The 20274-nt window shown below is 35.4% G+C and overlaps 1 protein-coding gene and 1 long non-coding RNA gene across 2 annotated transcripts; both read left to right on the forward strand.

Moving 5' to 3' along the window:
• Positions 1 to 269: 269 nt before the first annotated feature.
• LOC125784348 (B-cell receptor CD22-like) lies at positions 270 to 9016 on the forward strand. The gene is made up of 5 exons (XM_049467659.1): positions 270 to 658; positions 3018 to 3281; positions 6091 to 6366; positions 6448 to 6529; positions 8863 to 9016. Exons 1-5 carry the CDS (start codon positions 388 to 390, stop codon positions 8894 to 8896), a joined length of 927 nt encoding a protein of 308 aa, XP_049323616.1. The 5' UTR covers positions 270 to 387; the 3' UTR covers positions 8897 to 9016.
• Positions 9017 to 9458: 442 nt separating this feature from the next.
• LOC125784419 (uncharacterized) lies at positions 9459 to 13055 on the forward strand. Its single transcript, XR_007427217.1, has 3 exons — positions 9459 to 9587; positions 11399 to 11440; positions 12677 to 13055. It is a non-coding gene; the product is annotated as an uncharacterized LOC125784419 (long non-coding RNA).
• The last annotated feature ends 7219 nt before the right edge of the window (positions 13056 to 20274 follow it).

Here is a 20274-nt window from a genome sequence, read left to right on the forward strand (position 1 = left end):
TCTCTACTATAATACAGAGTTACTATATTCACTAATACCACTTTTCTACAACTTTACTACTGTACACAACACAAGCCTTATGTTCACCATGACTAGAAGCTCCACCCACTTCTCTACTACAATACAGAGTTACTATATTCACTAATACCACTTACAACTTTACTACTGTACACAACACAAGCCTCCTTATGTTCACCATAACCAGAAGCTCCACCCACTTCTCTACTACAATACAGAGTTACTATATATTCACTAATACCACTTACAACTTTACTGTTAAGATACGAACTCGCCAAAGTCAGAGCTCATCTGCCTCTTAAAGGGAATAATGACTGTCATGCTGGTTTGTGCTTTTTCACAGTGAAACCTGAGAAGCCCCACATTTCCATGGAGAACCAGCAAGTGGAGGGAAAACTGTTCTCCGCCACCTGCTCAATCCGTCATTCCTGTCCTTCATCTCTACCACTGGTCGAATGGATTGGCTTATCTAATGTTTCTAACAGTGTGATCACCACAAAGGACCAGGACGGACTGTGGACTTCAGTGTTCCAAGCAAAGTTCAAACCAAACCTTCAGGATCACGAGAAGAATCTCAGCTGCCGAAGCACCTTCAGCAGTCAAACGATATCCAGCGAAAAACTTCAGATCAACGTCTTATGTGAGTAAACCAGTCTACCACCAAAATAATAAAAGCTATAATTAAACCCTTATTTTAGAATATTTGTCATATTTATAATAATTCCAAATTTGTGAAAAAGTATCTCCATTCATTTCTCTGTAGGTAGAAGTATACTGTAGATCAGGGGTGTCCAAACTTTTTTGTTGGGGGCAAGAAGGAGAAATATATTTGGAGTCATGGGCCACAGACTCTGTAATAAAACAAATAATGAAATATACCACTTTAAATAATACATTTTTCCAGATTATTTCCTTTACACACCATTTACTTGACTGTATTTATCTTTGACAGTGTTGTGTAAACTAAGATTTTTCAAATTGATGTTTAATTTCATGATGTCTCTTAATATAAAACTCCTTAATTACGGCAACTTTTAGACTCTTTGGCCCGTTTTTCTGCGCTAGAAATGCGCACCCTCTCCGACTCTTTGGCCCGTTTTTCTGCGCTAGAAATGCACACCCTCTCCACTTTTAGACTCTTTGGCCCGTTTCTGACACCTAGCTTTCAAACTTTGAATCTCACATTATAAAAACCTGTTTAACAGCGGGCCAACTTTCATTCTATTTCTAAAATACCTCGCGGGCCGCTCCAAAAGAGGAAACGGGCCGCAAATGTCCCGCAGGCCGTAGTTTGGACACCCCTGCTGTAGCTACTAGTGTTTAATAAAATACTTCTGTAGAAGTTAAAGTATCAACTCAAGCTTTTTACTCTTTAAGTAAAAGTGTAAAAGTACTGCTTCCTTTAAAACTACTTAAAGTATAAAAGTATCGTATTTTTTAGATAAGACGCACTTCAAATCATTTAACACAATGGTTGTGATGTTATTCGCGATAACACACGACCACAAGTGTTTAATTGCTTTTATTCAACTTTTTTTTTTACAAAATGAATAAAGAAAATGAAAAGACCCTCAAGATAATAAGATCGATAATAATTATGCTTTAATACGGACTGTGCAACAAGTCACAACAAGTGAACTGTAACAGAACTGTAACTACAAAACGGCGTATGGTTTATACATGCTAACACCACGAACATTAGCTTGAAATCGAATTTAGGAAAAAGTGAAGAACAGTGAAATTTAAGGTGGTTGGTAAAATTTAGGACCGGTAAATAACGCTGAAACTCTCCTCTCCTGCTTTGCGGAATCATCTTTATGTGAGAGCTGTGCGTTTGCGAGCATTTTTGTATGTGTGCTGGATGGTTAGTTTAGCTTAGCCTAGCCTAGCCTAGCTGGTTACCGTTCCAGCTATCAGACTGTGGACAAGATGACTGATGGATTTTCTTTTTTTTGTCCCACAAAATTCGAGCCAGCACAGCGGGCTACATGCAAGAGTGCTTTGGCTGGGCGCTAGCCTGTGCTAAGCTAATGCTGCTACTGGAGGTGATGAATCAAAAATGTCCTGTGTGTTTTTATGCCATTACTCTGCTACGTGTTTGCGGAGTGATACAGATTTAGTGTGAGAAGGCCGTGATGTTATCACAAATATCAGCATGGCTAGAACACTTCTCAACCAATCACACTGCACCTCAAATGCCGCCCATAGGCACAGCGAACAAGCTGTTACACATGCACTTCAGCACTGACATATTTTACCAAGAGTTTACCTTAGCAGTGATAGTTTTACCATACATTTACCACAGCAGTGATATATTTACCATGAATTTACCTCAGCAGTGCTATTTTTTCCATAAATGTACCTCAGCAGTGCTATTTTTTCCATAAATGTACCTTAGCAGTGCTATTTTTTCCATAAATTTACCGTAGCAGTGATATTTTACTGTAAATTAACCTTAGTAGTGATTTTCTTTTACCACAAATTTACCTCAGCAGTGATATTTTTCCACAAATATACCTCAACAGTGATATTTTTACCGCAAATGTACTTCAGCCATGATATTTTCCCCACATATTTACCTCAGCACTGATATTTTTACCACACATTTACCTCAGCAGTGATATTTTTACCACACATTTACCTCAGCAGTGATATTTTTACCTCAAATTTACCTCAGCAGTGATATTTTCTCCACAAATGTACCTCGGCAGTGATATTTCTAACATAAATTTACCTCAGCAGTGATATTTTTACCACACTGCACTTTGTTTTTAATTGTGTTGTCTTTGACCTATATTTAAGTTTGTTTGATGATTTAAAACAATTAGGAGTGACCACCATGCGAAAAATTAAGAAATTAAGGAGGGCAACCACTTTTTTACACCACTGTATTATCTGCATTACCTTTTATCATTTTATAATTTCTTCTTAAAACTTTTGTTTAAACCTAAATCTTACAAATATAGAAGTATATTACAAATATAGTGTATTTTTTGCAGATGCCCCCTCAGATGTGAAAATACAGGCTGAAGGAAACAGTGTGGTTGAGGGTGGTTCTCTCTCACTCACATGTTCTGCTACCAGTAGACCTCCACCTTCTCGCTACGAGTGGTCTGTTTCTCAGATGGACACCACTGAGAAGTACAGTGGAACAGAACATCGCTACACCTTTAAAAATATCCAGCGGGAGACCTCCGTTTCCTGCACTGTGTTTAACTCTGTTGGAGAGGGTCAGTCTGAGCAGCTCAAGCTGAATGTCCACTGTAAGTTATTATTGCTTTAAGTCTGTTTTTAGTTTTTTGACCTGATATAAGAAATTCACAAATTCAAATTATATTAAATATATTAAGGACCAAATAAAATGTACATTTTATTAAGGGAACAAGAAATTATCTTCTTGAGTTCTTGAGATCTCTTGATTCATATACTGAGCCAACACAATAATATATAGAGGCCACAAAAAAAGTAAAAATAAATAAATAAATAAATAAAAGAATTATTTTTAGGATAGTAGATAATATATATTAAGACTACAATACATAATATTAGGGACAAAATATAATATATTAATGCTTAAATGAAAAGATTAATACCTATATACAGTACAAGTCGACACACCTGGACACACCTTAAATTCTGTGTTTTTCTTTTTTTTAAGTTTTAATGTCATCAAAAAGTGTTAAGCAAACCAGAATATTATGTATATTTTAGATTCTTCAAAATAGCTCCTCTTGCTTAGATCAGACAGTTTTACACATCTCTGCTGGATTTTCTCAGTCAGCTTTATGAGGTAGAGTCACTTGAAATTCAGGCTAATTTCAGTTAACAGCTGTGCTGAACTTATCAAGAGTTAATTACTTGAATTTCTTGTCTCTTAATAAAGTGTTTGAGAGCATCAGTTAAAGTAAAGTAGTGAAGAGGTAGAGTTACAGGTATACAGTGAATAGTGAATATTTGAGTAATATTTTTGACCAGACTTTCTTTTCTTAACGTAATTCTTTTCTTTCTTAGTTGAGTAGTTTTTGCTAAAATACGTCAATCCGAAACATTTTAAGATTTTTTGAAAAGTAGTCTCAGCAAAGACCATCAAAAATGTTATAATGATAAAACTGGCACTCATCAGGACCACCCCAGGAGAGGATAATTAAAAGGTGCTTACACACAAATTTACCATAGCAGTGAAATTTGTATCATAAATTTACCTTAGCAGTAATATTTTATTTTGTTTTACCATACATTTACATCAGTAGTGATTTTTTTTACCATAAATTTACCTCAGCAGTGACATTTGTACCATAAATTTACCTTAGCAGTGACATTTGCACAATCAATTTACCTCACCCGTTATAGTTTTACCATAAATTTACCTCAGCAGTGATATTTTTAACATAAATTTACCTCAGCAGTGACATTTGTACCATCAATTTACCTTAGCAGTGATATTTTTACCATAAATTTACCTTAGCAGTGATATTTGTACCATCAATTTACCTTAGCAGTGATATTTTTACCATAAATTTACCTCAGCAGTGATATTTGTACCATAAATTTACCTCAGCAGTGTCATTTATACAGTAAATTTACCTCAGCAGTGTCACTTATAAAGTAAATTTACCTCAGCAGTGACATTTGTACAGTAAATTTACCTCAGCAGTGTCACTTATGCAGTAAATTTACCTCAGCAGTGACATTTGTATCATAAATGTACCTATGCAGATACATTTGTAGCATAAATTTACCTTAACAGTGATATTTTTACCGTAAATTTACCTCAGCAGTCATAGTTTTTTACATCATCAGCCCATAACCATGCCTCCACCGTGCTACCGCTTTCCACAGTTAAAGTTTAACATGGTTCAAAATGTGTGAGCTAGACTTACAAGACTTTATTCTAAAGATTGAGAGACAGATACAGTGTACAGAGGTTGTAGTGACTCAAAACTAAAAAATACAGAGCGAAGAGATGAAGAGTTTTAGAAAAACCCCTCCTGTTATCAGCAGGAGAAGCTTAATGTGAGCAGCAGCAGCATGAAACCACACCTGACCAGCGTCCAGCAGAGCGGAAAGAGTTCTCTCTGTTGCACATGATAATAAGTTAATCAGAGTTACCAGCCTCAGAAACCTCAAGTTAATCTAAATGTATTTTGGTTTGTTTAACACTTTTAAGTTACTACATGATTCCTTATGTGTTCCTTCATAGTCTGAATCACTTCACTATTCATTTACTATGTAGGACACAAATAAAGATGGATGATCACAATCCACCAAACCAAGCTGAACTGCTTGAATTTGTCCACCAGGAGTGTAAAGCATAAAGTTATCCAACAGCAGTGTGTAAGACTGGTGGAGGAGAACATGATGCCAAGATGCATGAAAAAAAAAAAAGATTAAAAACCAGGTTTATTCCACCAAATATTGATTTCTGAACTCTTAAAACTTTATGAATATGAACCTGTTTTCTGTATTAATATGTATTAATATATTAACAGATTTATGTACGTACTTAAAATATATTAAAAGTACATTAATATTATGCTTTAATTGAATGTTTGAAAGTAACATTTTATGATACTTTTAAAAAAGTACAATATAGTCTATTTTCAATAGACTACTATAGAGTACACTTTTAGTTTAATGTAATTCAATATTTTAAATATTCATTTTAAAGAATGTATTTCATGCCATCCATATGTTGAGACAGTGTAATGTGTGTTTTAACTAAAAATATTTAAATTTCAAGAATTATAATATATTATGTATCATAAATGATTTGAGTAATATTGTATAAATTAAGTAATTGTAATTAGGTATTATTGTATGCAGAAATGAAGTAAAGTTTACTAAAAGAAAGGATTGATTCAGTAAAAATAAATGTAAAATTCACTAAAAGAAAAAGGAAATGCAGAAAGTTGCAAAACTTTTTTAAAGTAAATTTTAGGCATCATTTTTTAGTGCATTAAAATGCTTAGTATACTTTAATCTACTTTATTTTCACTAGGGTTGTTAAATCACTGTTAATTTATGAATATATATAGAATATTGTTCATGTCTAGTTTTTTTCCTGTTCCTCAGTTCCTCCGAAAATCCTGCTCTCTCCAAATTGCTCTGAGTGGGCTGGAGGTCTGCTCTGCGTGTGCCGAGCGGAGGCCGAGCCCAAAGCTAACGTCTCCTGGACGGTTGATGGACGCCATGCACGTTTCCCACAGTTCAATATCACAACCAGCTACAGCGATACAGTGACAGTGTCGGAGTTAACCGGCCCACTGACCGGCAACGTGTCCTGTACCGCATCCAACTACCTCTCCGCAGACCTCCACCACACCACTGTCCTGATTCCACAGTCAGACGGTACTGCAGGAGGAACGACACAGAGAGACAGAGATCCTGTTTAACGTCGTCTTCATGAGTCTTCTGTTCTCTGTCTTACAGGAAACTCTGTTATAATAGCCACCGTGGTTGCTGTTTGCGTCATCCTGGGAGTTACTGTGGTGGCTGTTTACCTGAGAAGGAGGTACATTTATCTCAGATATTAATAATCAGTGATTACTTAGTTCATATTATATATAAATTCATAATCCAGAAGCAGAAAAATATAAAATGTTTAAAAAAGAGTTAAAAGCTCCACTAGGTAGGATTGAGATTTTGTGCTCGTGGGCGCCCCCTACAGTTGCAGAGTGTAATAAATGTATACAGCACTGTTGTATATATCTTTTTAAATAAGTAAAATTAGTATATATATATATATATATTTTTTTTTTACATATATACAGTAGACTGTTATGTACTACATAAATACTGAAAAAATCCACCTGCATTTAAGCTACTTTTTCCATCAGAAAGTAAAAAGCTGACGAAAATAATTACAACCATCATCAAATTGTCTCTTTTAGCATGAAATATTTACTTTATTGTAAATCAGGACTGAAACGAGACATTTCTTCTGTTTCTACAGCTGATAAAACAGCGTGTTTACAGAGTAGCACTGTTAGCCCTCACCACCAAACAAGCACAGCATGAAATAATATTAAAACAGAAACACAGTATCAGTAAAAGCTTTTACAAGCCACAGACTAAAATATATATTTCAGTTTGGGGCAATTTACTGCAAGCTAAGCTTACAAACAGCCATATTTTACACTTAACATGATATATTTACACATTTAACCCGATCGCTAATGCTAATCGCTAATGCTAATCGCTAATGCTAATCGCTGCTAGCTTCCGCCTGCTAGCCTACAGCTTTAGCAGTTAAAACAAACATTTTAACTCAACTTATACCTCACATATTTACACTCTGGATGTTTTAATAACCTTTTAACTCTCTTATTAACATTTTAAGATCCTTACAAAACAGAAATACCCACTGATTTACTAATAATCTGTCTTTATCTGGTACTTATCTGAACTCACCGGAGCTTCTCCTCACAATAGTACAGCACAGACTAACAGCACAAAAGAATCGTTTGAATGAACGAATCTTTTGAACAAATCTTTTTAGTGAACAGATTCTAATGATTCAGTTCATCTAAAAGAGCTGCTGTGTTCATCACTACTAGTTATCTTCTGTAAAGAATTAACCAACTCCAAATAGCGGGTTTTTGTAGTCCTTGTAGAACTGTTAGAACTACATACAGGTCGGAAAGCAGGTCGCAGTTCTGCAAAGAGGCGCAGTTGAGGACCAAATAAAGTATATTTTATTAAGAGAACAACATGATATGTCCTTGAGTCCTTAAGCTACTATATTGAAACTCATGATTCATATACTGAGCCTGAGCAGTGATATTTTTACCACAAATTCTACCTCAGCAGTGATATTTTACCATAAAGTTACCTCAACAGTGATATTTTTACAACAAAATTTTCACAGCAGTGATATTTTTACTATACATTCACCTCAACAAAGATATTTTTACCACACACTTACCTCAGCAGTGAAATTTGTACCACACATTTACCTCAGCAGTGATATTACTACCACAAATGTACCTCAGCAGTGACATATTTTATATTTATTTAAAGGTGGCAATCCATAATTTTTTATTCATTTTAATATGTGTTGTGTCTCTAGTTTGAAGGAATGCCCTGTGAGCTAGTTTTTGTGAAAAAAAGTGCGCCAGTGATTCAGTATAACACTGCTTTAGTCCTGTTGAGGAGTGGGCGGGGAGAAAACGATAGGATTTCAGCTCTTGCTCATGAATATTCATAAATGCAAACATATCGGCTAACAGCACTGCAACACCAGGAGGCAGCGAGACGGACAACAGTTAGGAACGTTTTAAAATAAAGACATTTTTACACTAATGACAGTCTTTGCAATGTCATATGTTACTTTATAACATGTGTAATGATGCCCTGCTAAGTGCAGTTCAGACACTGATCTAGTCTTAGAGTCTCTATAAAATGCAAAATCCACTGGAGATCCTATTTAAACCTATAGTTACTTACACACAGAGGTGGGTAGTCCGGGTCCAGTAAAAAGTAAAATTCCACCCCGAGACCCAATATTTTCCAGACACATCCATATTACACCATTTTATTTAAGCACTATTGTTTCATGCAATTCTCTTTACATATCTCTCCACCATTAATGGATTCGTAAATGCTTATTTTATGAGAAATTCATCTCACAAATTGTGAATCATTTTTCAGCCCTTTAGCAGTACGTTTGCAACCAATCAAAAACTCCTTCTAAATGATTTACATAATTTTTTTTTTGCTACGTAACAGTTAGATTTTATCAGAAAATTGTGCAGCAATTGTGTAATCAATTAAACTGGTATTTGAGACTCTAACATTGAATGATTAATTATCCATTCTCTATTTTTCCCCCATATCTTGCCACAGACGTCAAATCCCCCAACACTCTACCTCCAGGTAAGATTCATACCAAAATAAAAGCAACGACAAATTAATAAATTTTGTTATTTTATTTCTTACATAGTAACTGAATAGTGAAGTGATCCAGACTATAAAAGAACACATAAAGAATCATATAGTAACTTAAGTGTTAAACAAACCAAAATACCCTGTGAAGAAGCTTTTAGATGCTCTTTTCTGGGGAGCAGTTTGTTAACTTGAGGTTTCTGAGGCTGGTAACTCTGATAAACTTTTGCTCTTTCTTTCCTGGGGCAGTCCTGATGAGTGCCAGTTCCATCATTATAATGTTTTTGATGTTCTTTGTGGTAACTTCACAGAAGGACACTTCAAAAAATCTTTAAATATTTTTTTTTTTTAGGAGTTTTTGCTTCTCAGTTTTGCTTTGCTTCTACCAAATAATTCCAGATGGTTTTCATCATAGTTTGGATGACTTCAGTAATTTACAATGCAGAACATTTGAAAAATAATGGAACTTAACCACTGAGTGTTTATATAGCTAGTTTTTATTTTATTTTTAATGAGCATTATGTCTTTTATATACTGCATTTTTTTCTTATAGTCAGCGTGTATGTTCAAATGAAAATGTAAGCAAAACCACTGATGTGCGCCAATCCAATCTTTACGGTAACAATGTGAAGGATGAGGATCTTTACACCAACACCATGGAGATAGAAGAGATTTCTACAGAGAAGGTACAAACCACTAACTCTAATTCATTAAAACACATTTTAACTTTTAAAAATTATTACTACCTCTTTTATCTTTTTGTAACACTGTAACAGTCCATACTATATGTATGTGTATAAATCCATATTATATATTTATATGCTGAAAACAATGTTTCATGGCAAAATACCATTTCTACAATATTTACATTAAATAATCGATTAACCCTTGTGTGGTGTTCATATTTTTTGTTACTCGTTTACTTTGTTACTTGTATTTAATTCAGCAAAATTAAGCAATTCTACATTAAAATGCTTTACACATGCTTGCTTCACCTAAATTGCAAGCAATATAAACAGCTTACATGGTTAATATTTGCTCTTTACCTTTCTTATGTTACATTTCTTTTAAAAAGTGCTACTCTTTTTTTATTAGTTTTTAAATAAAATGTAAAAGAAAATGAATTAAACTCAAGATATGAGTAGAAAATGTGTTTAGTTTCAAATTTACAAATGAAGCAATGTTTATTAGCCCTTGGCCAAACATACTGTATGTAATATAAATGTGTATGTAGGGGGGGGGGGGGGGGTTTACAGTGTGTGTTTATCGAAAATGTGTTTTTTATATGTTTATCACAAAAAATGAGCCAATGCCAATGAGTTTGAGTTAGAAAAAATTTTTTTTTAGTATCATTTGATGAAAAATTAAAACGGGTCCCACAGACCCGAACACCATACAAGGGTTAAACAACTTTAAAACTGGGTAAAATCTGAACTGTTACATAATTTTTAGCAGTAAAACATACCACATTTTCGCACTATATACGGCACACTTAAAATCCTTTTAATTTTCCCAAAAAACATAGGCAGTTGAAGAAGCGCCAAATCCCCGCCAGCCACGCACCCATTAATCCACCCGCGGAACGTTAAACACATTAATGAGCGCGTCACTTTCCTCGGCCGGGTCGGGCTCTAGGAAATAGTCTGTGATGTAGTCATCTGTTTTTTAATTCTATATTTATTTTTATTTATTTTATATAAAGCTATGGTATGATAATACCCATATAGATAAGTAACCAAGTATTATTTTTAACGAAAAATGAGGGAAATAACTAAAACTGAAAGTGAAAGTTCTTTGTTAATTTATTTATAATTTATTATATATATATAAATGTGGTGTATCATGATATATATATCGTTATCGTAATATAAAAAAATCCATATTGTGATTAATGATTTTTCCCATATCGCCCAGCATTATTGCTGGTATACTACAGATAATGATTATTAAAAACACAGTGAACCCTTAAAAACTACTAAAAGTAGAAGTATTTTCTTTAGAGAAGTTACAGATGAAGCCAGAGAGCGGTGAGTACTGTTTCACACACCTGGAGAAACTGGAGAATACTGCCACAGGAAGAGTCACGTCTGGCTGACCCACATGGAAACAACAGCTTTAGCTCTTAAACTCTTTATCTCTTTAGATTAGCATGATTAAGAGTCTCAGTTTCAGCAGTGAAGAGAAGAATTAGAGGTCTAATAGTCAAAGTGAGAGTAAAATAAGTCATAAAGTCATCGATAAGATGCACCACAGCTACTGGACTACTAAACAATATATATATATATATTTTGCCATCATTTTAATGCGGACCACATTACCCTGAGTACATATTCATGGCTGTTACAATGTTATAATACAATGGCATGCAAAAGTGTAAGCATCTCTGGAGAAAATGTACAGTATATTACGTGGATAGATTAGTGAGTAAAAGGATATTTGATTTTCTAAAGACAAGAAAAGTTAAAAATGATTTAAATTACATCTTTAACACTTTCAGATGAACAAAAAAGGGAAAACGCCCAATCCAAAAGATTGCATGGTGAGTATGGGATTTTATTTATTTCTAACAATAAGTGTTTGTGCAAAGATACACTGACCAAGCTTAACATTATGACCATCCTTTGTTTCTATACCCATTATTAATTTTTTCAGCTCCTCTGATAGTATAGGAGACTTTGTAGTTCTATAATAATTACTGTAGATTTTATTTCTGTATCTGTTTCTCTGCATACTTTATTATCATTATTATTATTATTATTATTATTATTATTATTATTATTATTATTATTATTATTATTATTATTATCCATTCACCTAGTGCTCAGTGATTATGCCCTTCTAATTTTTGATTATAATTGATTATTTACCCCCATATTAAAAGTCAAACTACAGATGACAAAATAAATGGTTCAAAACTAGATTTAACTGTTAAAAAAAATGGGGTTCAGAAATCACGCACTGATCTCGTGTAACACGGAGAAACTCACACACTGTGACTGAAAATTAAAAAATAAAGCTCTAAAGGAGTCAAGGAAGAAACTTTAAAGGAGAAACAAATAATTACGGATCTTCAGTGGATGACACTGCAATTTTTAGAAAGATTTTAGAGATTTAAAGCTCCACTAGGTAGGATTGAGATTTTGTGCTCGTGGGCTCCCCCTACAGTTGTAGAGTGTAATAAATGTTTCAGGGAGATTAGTTTCTCTTTCTTGTTTTCTGGCTTTCACAGACATATTCGGCTCTTTCCAGCTTCTGCCAGAGTGTCAGTATGTTAGTTTGTAAAGAATGAACCAGTAGTCCTTGTAGAACTGTTAGAACTAAAGGTCGGAAAGCAGGTCGCAGTTCTCGCGAGCGTTGGTCACGGCCGCCTCAGAAAACTTACAGAGTCTGGTTTGAGCTCAGAGGAGCTCCGGCACAGACACGAGAGCACCGCTATTCCTCCTATTACACCTCAACGCAGCGCTGCAGTGAGTTTCAAGCTGTAATTGGTGGGTCATTATTCTCAGCACTGCAGTGATTGTGATCATCCTTTAGTCTCTAATCAGTGGAAACAGTGCATTGCCCAAAGGATCAAACTCATTTATCGCGTTTAATATCAACCAATCAAATATTAGATATGGTGACAGGCCTACTGAGGAAATTAGAGCTATAGAGCTATCTCTGACTGGAATTAAGCTGATATAATAATAATAATAATAATAATAATAATAATAATAATAATAATAATAATAATAATACAGTGTTGGTAATGGTGTTTGCTCTCTGTGTTTGTCAGGATAACATGGATGACATCTACGTGAATTGCTGAGATCTTTTCAACATCTCCTCATTGTGATGACCGCTCTTCCTCCCAGATCATCTTCAGAAACCTTCAGTGCTACAGTACAATACCTGTTAAGAAGTTTTACATGCACTCAGTAATCCGATAAACCACTTTAACTGTGCAACCACTCTGTTTTTCTTTAACCCTTGTGTGGTGTTCATATTTTTGTTACTCGTTTACTTTGTTACTTGTATTTAATTCAGCAAAATTAAGCAATTTTACATTAAAATGCTTTACACATGCTCGCTTCACCTAAATTGCAAGCAATATAAACAGCTTACATGGTTAATATTTGCCCTTTACCTTTCTTATGTTACATTTCTTTCAAAAAGTGCTACTCTTTTTTTATTAGCTTTTTAATAAAATGTAAAAGAAAATGAATTAAACTCAAGATATGAGTAGAACATTTGTTTAGTTTCAAATTTACAAATGAAGCAATGTTTATTAGCCCTTGGCCAAACCTACTGTATGTAATATAAATGTGTGTGTGTGTGTGTGTGTGGGTGGGCAGGGAGGGGGGGGGGGGGGGGGTGTACAGTGTGTGTTTATCGAAAATGTGTTTTGATATGTTTTTCACAAAAAATGTCTCATGTATCTTGTTTTAACACGTTAAACACTAAAAGTGCAGGCTACAATCTAATAATACTTAACTCTGAACGGTGAAAGAGCTAGCGCTTATTGCAGTTAGCAGCTAATGCTAATACTGCTCCAGTCTCTGTGCTGGAGAACTAAACTGAAACTCCTGTATAACTCTGTACTTCAGCAGAGTGACTTTACTACTCCTCAAGAGAGCGATTAATTCACACCAGATATCCCAAGAATATTATAGCTGAACTGAAACTTAAGTTTAGTGAAGAGGAATGATCTGAAATTCCTCCTGACTGTTCTGCAGGTCTGATCTGTAACTACAGGAAACGATTGGTTGAGGTTTTTCTGCCAAAGGAGGATCAACCAGTTATTAAATCCAGAGATTCACATACTTTTAACCCCCTCACTGTGAATGATAACATGTTGTGTTCAATAAATCCATGCAAACATATATCATTTTTGTGTGGTATTAGTTTAAGCCATACCTGTCAAGTCTCCCGTTTTGGCCGGGAAACTACCGTATTTTACTCCTCTTTCCCGCCGTCCTCCCGTATTAGTATTTTCCCGTAAATTTCCCGTATTATACTAAATAAAAAAAAAACGTTAGGAGACAGGGCACTGACCGCTCTGTGTCTCTTAACCAATCGTGGTGCCGGTTCAAGGAGAAAGTCCCGCCTTTCAGGAGAAACAGCCAATCAGCTTGCTGGTTTTGCGGAGCTCGAAGGAGGGTCAGTGTGGGGAAGACCCCCGCCCCCCGTCGCTGTGAGTTCAGGCAGCTAGTCGGAGCTGCTGATGTTAAAAAATATCTGGATATTCAGCGATTTTTCTAAAAGAAAGGTAACGGTAGGCTAATCATGTAAACTGTGATGAGATTTTTCTGATAGCTGCTTAGCTCGTCTCCGAAAAAAAAAACACACAAATTAAACCTTTTAAAAATTAAAAAAATGACAGCTTGTGACTCAGCTTAACTAGAAATGTGGAGAGGACCGAAATGAACTGAATTGATCAGGGGTGGAGTGATCAAAAGAAATAAGTATTAATTAAAATTTATTAAATGTGTAGACGCCTTAGGACAAATTTTTACTGATGGAATATATCTGGTCCATGTCCTTTTTGCTCATGATACTATTTTTAGGTCACCAACAGTCATTTTGCAGAATTTGTGCACCCTTTGTTAAATTTTAAATCCATTAAATAAATAAAAGAATATATAATATAAAAGAGTGCATTTATCCCAAAAAAGATCTGATAATCTAATTGTAGTGTGTAAGTGGTTCACATGTGGTTATTTTAGATTTTTTGTAAACCTGTCTTAAAATGTAAGGGATACTGAATCTTTGTTGGGCTGGTGGGACGGCTTTAAGCGGACGGAGGAAAATATCCCTTATTTTTAATCTAAAACTTGACAGGTATTAGTTTAAGCAGACTGTGTTTGTCTGTCGTTGTGACGTAGATGAAGATCAGAACACATTTAATGACCAATTTATGCAGAAATACAAGTATAATCCCAAAGGGTTCACATACTTTTTCTTGCAACTGTATTTAAGAGCGTGATGGTAAAAAACAGAGATGGGAGCTACTAGGGTTTTCCATGTTTAATCTAGATTATAGCTACTACTATAAACAATAAGCCCATCACGTTCTCAGGGTTACATTATGGAAAGCAGCCACTCCACACACTCACACTCTTATTTGTGCAAAAACAGACGGCCTAGCTTGATACGCAGCATAAGCGTAACTAAGGGTTTATGGGTCTGATTTATTTGTACTTATTACTCAGACAGAAAAAAACCTGCGGCCTCATGTACTAAGTGGATTTCCAACTAAAATGTTTCGTACGCTCAAAGCTGCATCCCACGTACTTTCTCTAAGTACAATCAACTTAAAATTAAGTGCAAGTGCACGAACACATCACACCTGCCATGTCTCCTCCCTCAATTACACTGAGTATAATGTTATAATAAGAATAATATGCTAGAGTATAATATGCCCGTCAAGAAAGTGTTGCTAACTACTAAGTAGGCTAATTTAATAATTACTCATGTTTTAAATTAATTATTCTATGCTGGATAATAAATGCTTTTATTTAAATGCTTTAAATGAGTTGCTTATCCCAACCCAACCATGCTGTTGGAAATCTGAAACGGTTTATTAGCCAGTCCTCATCAGCATGGGCCAAAAAACCATAATGATCATGAAAAAAAAACTCTCTCTCGACGAATTCAGAACTTAGCATTTTTCTCATTACGACTCTTAAACGATCTCGTAATTCAGAGGATCCAGTGATGTTCAGGAGTAAAATATACACAGAATAAAACGTTCAGGGGTCTGAACAGATTTATTTACCACTGACTGTGACAGAGGCGGGTTTTTGAAAACGCTACTAATTTTTCTCATTGGGAAAAACCGCTTAGACACGGAAGTTGTACAAGGACTACAGAATGACTGTTATGACCCGGTCTAGAGTCAGGCTGTAACAGAAAATGAGAGTGGGCTCTCTCCCCAGACCCTCTGCCAGATCAATCACCAGACACTGAAAATGGATTAAAACAGGATGACTTTATTGATAAAAATAAGGGAATGTGACTTCAGGAGTGAGCATAGGCTAAAATAACAAATAAAACCAACTAACAAGCAAAGAAAACTAACTGAACCTGCCAAAATAAAGAAACTAAATACATAACCTACCCTGACTCCCTGTCACCAAAACAGGAGAAAAAGGTAGCTAAAGAAAATGGCACTCACCCCCTACTTTACCCAAAGACTAATGTATATTGAAGCAAAAACTAAAGCAACACGCAGAATACAAAATGGAGGTGCCGGGTTGGTCTGAGCAGGAAGTTGTTCCAGGTCAGGAAAGGGGAGGAGCCCTGAACATCTCTCCCAGGTCAGGTTTCCTCTTGCCCTTTTATAGAGTGCACCCCCAGTGGCCAATCATGGTCCTACAACCAAAAACCAAACACAAACAGCACAGATTGTCGTACGACAGGGTCGTAACAATGACACACGACTTCAGTGGTCTATGGTAGTTTGACCTTCAGTTTCCAGTATTTTCCAGTATATCCAAATGCTAAAAGGAAAAAGCTCCCATTGATGTGGAGATCTGTGCAAGCGCAGTTGCCAGAATAAGCCTCGATATCACCACCTTTTGGGAAAGAACTTGAGCCAAACGGAACAAACTATTGATGAGCTTTATATCAGATTGTTATCAGGGATCAAAACTAACATTTTGAAATGGTTCAAAAGTTTGACCTTCAGTTTCCAGTATTGTCATCTCTCCCCATTTATAGAGATAAGGACTATGATTCTATGATTTCGTCTGTGAAGAAACACACCTGGAGGAAAAAACATCAGATTTATTGCCATCACAACCATTCAAACCGGAGCAATTGGGAGTTTTTCCCAGGTTAATGATTAGCGTTTCCTGGAGCTGAGCATTCCTGCGACTCCAGACAGCGAAGACGTGAAGACACACAATCTTCCCTCACTTTTACAGCGTGAGAGACTCGCATCACAAAGTCCAGTCCGTGTCTGCAGAGCTCGGTGTTTGAGATGTAAACAGAGTCATTCAGAGTGTAGAGAAACTTATCTAGGTTTTACAGTGAATGGAAACGGGAGTCACCATGAATACAATACAAATATATACCCTTTATTTACTCTCAAGAGTGAACCTTCACGTGTCTTCTGAACTTTTTTTTTATCATCGATGTCCAATGAAATACAAGTATCTTCATTTTTGTTGATCTTTAGTTTACTACATATATTTACATAATTTACTACATCTTATGCAATGATCGTTGTGATGCTCATTGCTATCTTATACCCTCTGCCAACAGTCTATTTTCATACCTACCGTCTGTGTCGTTTAAATAGCAACAGAGTTTTTTTTTTATATACACAGCAACAAACAGGAGAGTTGAAATTTCAGTGTTAAACAGCTTAGAGTTGATTTTCACTCTCAAAGTGTAATTTTAACTCATTCAGAGTTAAATGGTGTTCAGTGTTGGAGTTATTTGAGTTATTATTGAGTTGAATATTTCAGTGTTAATCCCACTAAACCCAATTAATACTGGCCAACTCCACAGAGATTGAATTAAACTCCGCCCAGTTAAACACGCTATTTGCATAATGGGTGTGTCCCCCAGATCCTAACTTACCATCAGTGTGAAATCTTGCCCACCAGGGCTACCTTCCATTGGGTATTGTGTTTTTTGTTTAATGTTTTTAATATTTTGTTTAATGGTTGTTTGTCTAGCCAATATATTGTAGGCTATAAGAGCAAGTTACCATCCTTTGTACAGTAAATTGTGATAAAGTGTTGGTAATGCACTAAGAAAGTCTATTTTCATAACTTTTGTCTGTGTCTTTTAAATAGCAACAGTGCTTCTGAATATATATATCTACACTGAATGGTGTGGTGATCTGAAAATGAGGTGTGTTCAGGTAAATTTCTGGCGTATTGCTATCTTGACAATTAAAAACACCGGTGCGCCACTGACCGATTTAAACCCTGACAACTGTCAGATGTTCATTTCTGAGAAGCGCAGAAGCACTGCGCTATTAAAAGTCTGAGCACACCCGGCAATTTACATGCTAATGTAAATGCCTTTTGCGCATTTCGAGATGTGCACGGTGTACTTTTCCTGTTGTTACAATAGCAAACCCATGTGAAAAAGAAGCGCACTTAAGAGCGTTAAAGGTATGTTCAAATTGGATAAAGAATTCAATTTAATATACTTTATGAAAATACACTTTAAATATACTTTCTCTGTATTTCCATAAAATGCATTTTAACACATGCTTTAAAGCACTTTCAAAGCATTTTCTTCCTCCACTTCACAATTATATACCACTTTGTGTTGGTCTTTCACATTAAATTCCAATTAAATATATATTTATGTGGGGTATAAATACTTTTGCAAGCCACTGTACATCTCAGTTCTTGGAGGAGCCTGTAAGTCCTTTAACAAACTATTTATTTGTCTCCAGTGTGCTATCAGCATTACCATTAGCTGTCATGGCAGGTGCTACAGTGTTTAATGTCACATGCTAATTTACAGCCATGACAACCAGCATTATACTACCTGTTATGACAGTTATGCTACCAGTAATGGTATAATGACGCTGTTTTATTGACACAGCGTGTTTATGGCATCTTTATGTCACTGTTAAGTAGCAGCCCAGATACCACATCCATATGGGGTCTGTGTGTTTAGATAAACCAACTGGGAAACAGAAAGTATAGACCATTTGTTTTTGTTGGCATAACATACAATGTAAATATTATATATGTATATATATAAGAATGCTGTTTTCCACCTGTAATGCACTAAAACAGAAGATTCAGTAATATATGTTATTATATAATATATATATATATATATATATATATATATATATATATATATATATATATATATATATATGGGCCATTCCACCATTTGCCATTTGCTTGTTGTAACTCTTCCAAATAAAATGTATGTTTTAATAACACATGTATTTAACTATTTAAACATGTATTGGTCAAACTCAGGTGGCTTTACTTGTTTTTTTTTTTTTTACAAGGTTTCTAAGCTAAAGATTGTTACATTTTTCTCAGTCCTGTTACCAAAACTCATAATACATTTAAAAAAGCATGTTTTTAAAAGCAAGTCCACTAATTCCATTGATTTTCTCTCAAAAAAGTCTTTATTTTAAATAATTGGTTGACGGCATATTCAAATAATTGATGTTTATGACAAAAAAAATCACCCCTGTTACTGGAACTCACTCCTGTTACTGAAACTCACTCCTGTTACTTTTTATGTATTGAGTAACATAAATAAAAGTAACAGGACTGAGTTTTTAACATAGAATTAGCAAAAACAAGAAAAATAGCTAAATGGCGGCTATGCTAATAGCTTATAGCATGAGGACACTGAGCACATTCCATAGATTTTCCCAACACTTAATTTTGGTCCTCCCATGATCTTCAGAAGAACCAGCTGATGTCACTTCCTGTTGTAGATGTGACTTCCTGTTGTAGAATGTCCCAGATGTTTCAGATGGGGTAATGTGTTACGGTAACAGGACTGAGTGAAAACCCGGGGACACAACAAAAAAACTGAATAATAAAATTTATGGTAAAGTCTATAGTCAGTCTCACTTTTTTTTTTTTTTTTACATTTTAACCTTATTTTAAGTCATTTGAAATAAAAAAGGCACAACAAGTCACTAGTCAAGATATTTAGATTCTTTTGTCCAATTTTATCATCCTGACCAATTTACAAGATCATTTTTATTACAGAAGAAGGCAGATATGGTGTTAAGAGTCTTTCCCAAGGACTCTTCTTGGTGTAGCACAGCATAGCCACCCCAAAATCCCACAATATGTGGTTGCTCTCTGGTGGGTAGTGGTGTTATCCACTGTGCTAGACCAACCACAGTTTTCTTCAGTGCTTAATAGCACTGCTGCATACTCCATGCCCACCTGGAACCTACAGTACCTAGAACACTTTGCATCCATGTAAGCCCCATATGAGCATGCTGGCTCAAAGATAAGTTTTACCTAAGCTAAGTACCACTACATAGGGATTTGCCAATAAGGTTAGGGATGGAACCAGGGCCCATGTGGGTTCTACACTGTATATGGAACCTAGATAGGACTGGAAGGGTTCAAGCAAAGTGTTCCCCAAAAAGTCAAAAGTCTCTGGAAAGTGGCTCCACATACGGATGCCACGGATGGACTAGGAGATGTTATACATGTTCCCGTCTGATTTCTAGACTGCACATAGAACCTACAGGGGTTGGACAATAAAACTCCTGTCATTTTAGTGTGGGAGGATTCATGGATAAATTGGAGCAGCCTGGTGTTCAATCTTTATTAATTGAACATTGCACCAGTAAGAGCAGAGTGTGAAGGTTCAATTAGCAGGGTAAGAGCACAGTTCTGCTCAAAATATTGCAATACACACAACATTATG

The sequence above is a fragment of the Astyanax mexicanus genome, chromosome 1 (genome assembly GCF_023375975.1).
Source record: "Astyanax mexicanus isolate ESR-SI-001 chromosome 1, AstMex3_surface, whole genome shotgun sequence".
NCBI lineage: Eukaryota > Metazoa > Chordata > Actinopteri > Characiformes > Acestrorhamphidae > Astyanax > Astyanax mexicanus.

Coding starts and splice junctions, on each gene's coding strand:
- LOC125784348 (XM_049467659.1), top strand. CDS start 388: ATGGAGAACCAGCAAGTGGAGGGAAAACTGTTCTCCGCCACCTGCTCA. Junction 3,282..6,090: donor GCTCAAGCTGAATGTCCACT/GTAAGTTATTAT, acceptor CCTGTTCCTCAG/TTCCTCCGAAAATCCTGCTC. Junction 6,367..6,447: donor CCTGATTCCACAGTCAGACG/GTACTGCAGGAG, acceptor TCTGTCTTACAG/GAAACTCTGTTATAATAGCC.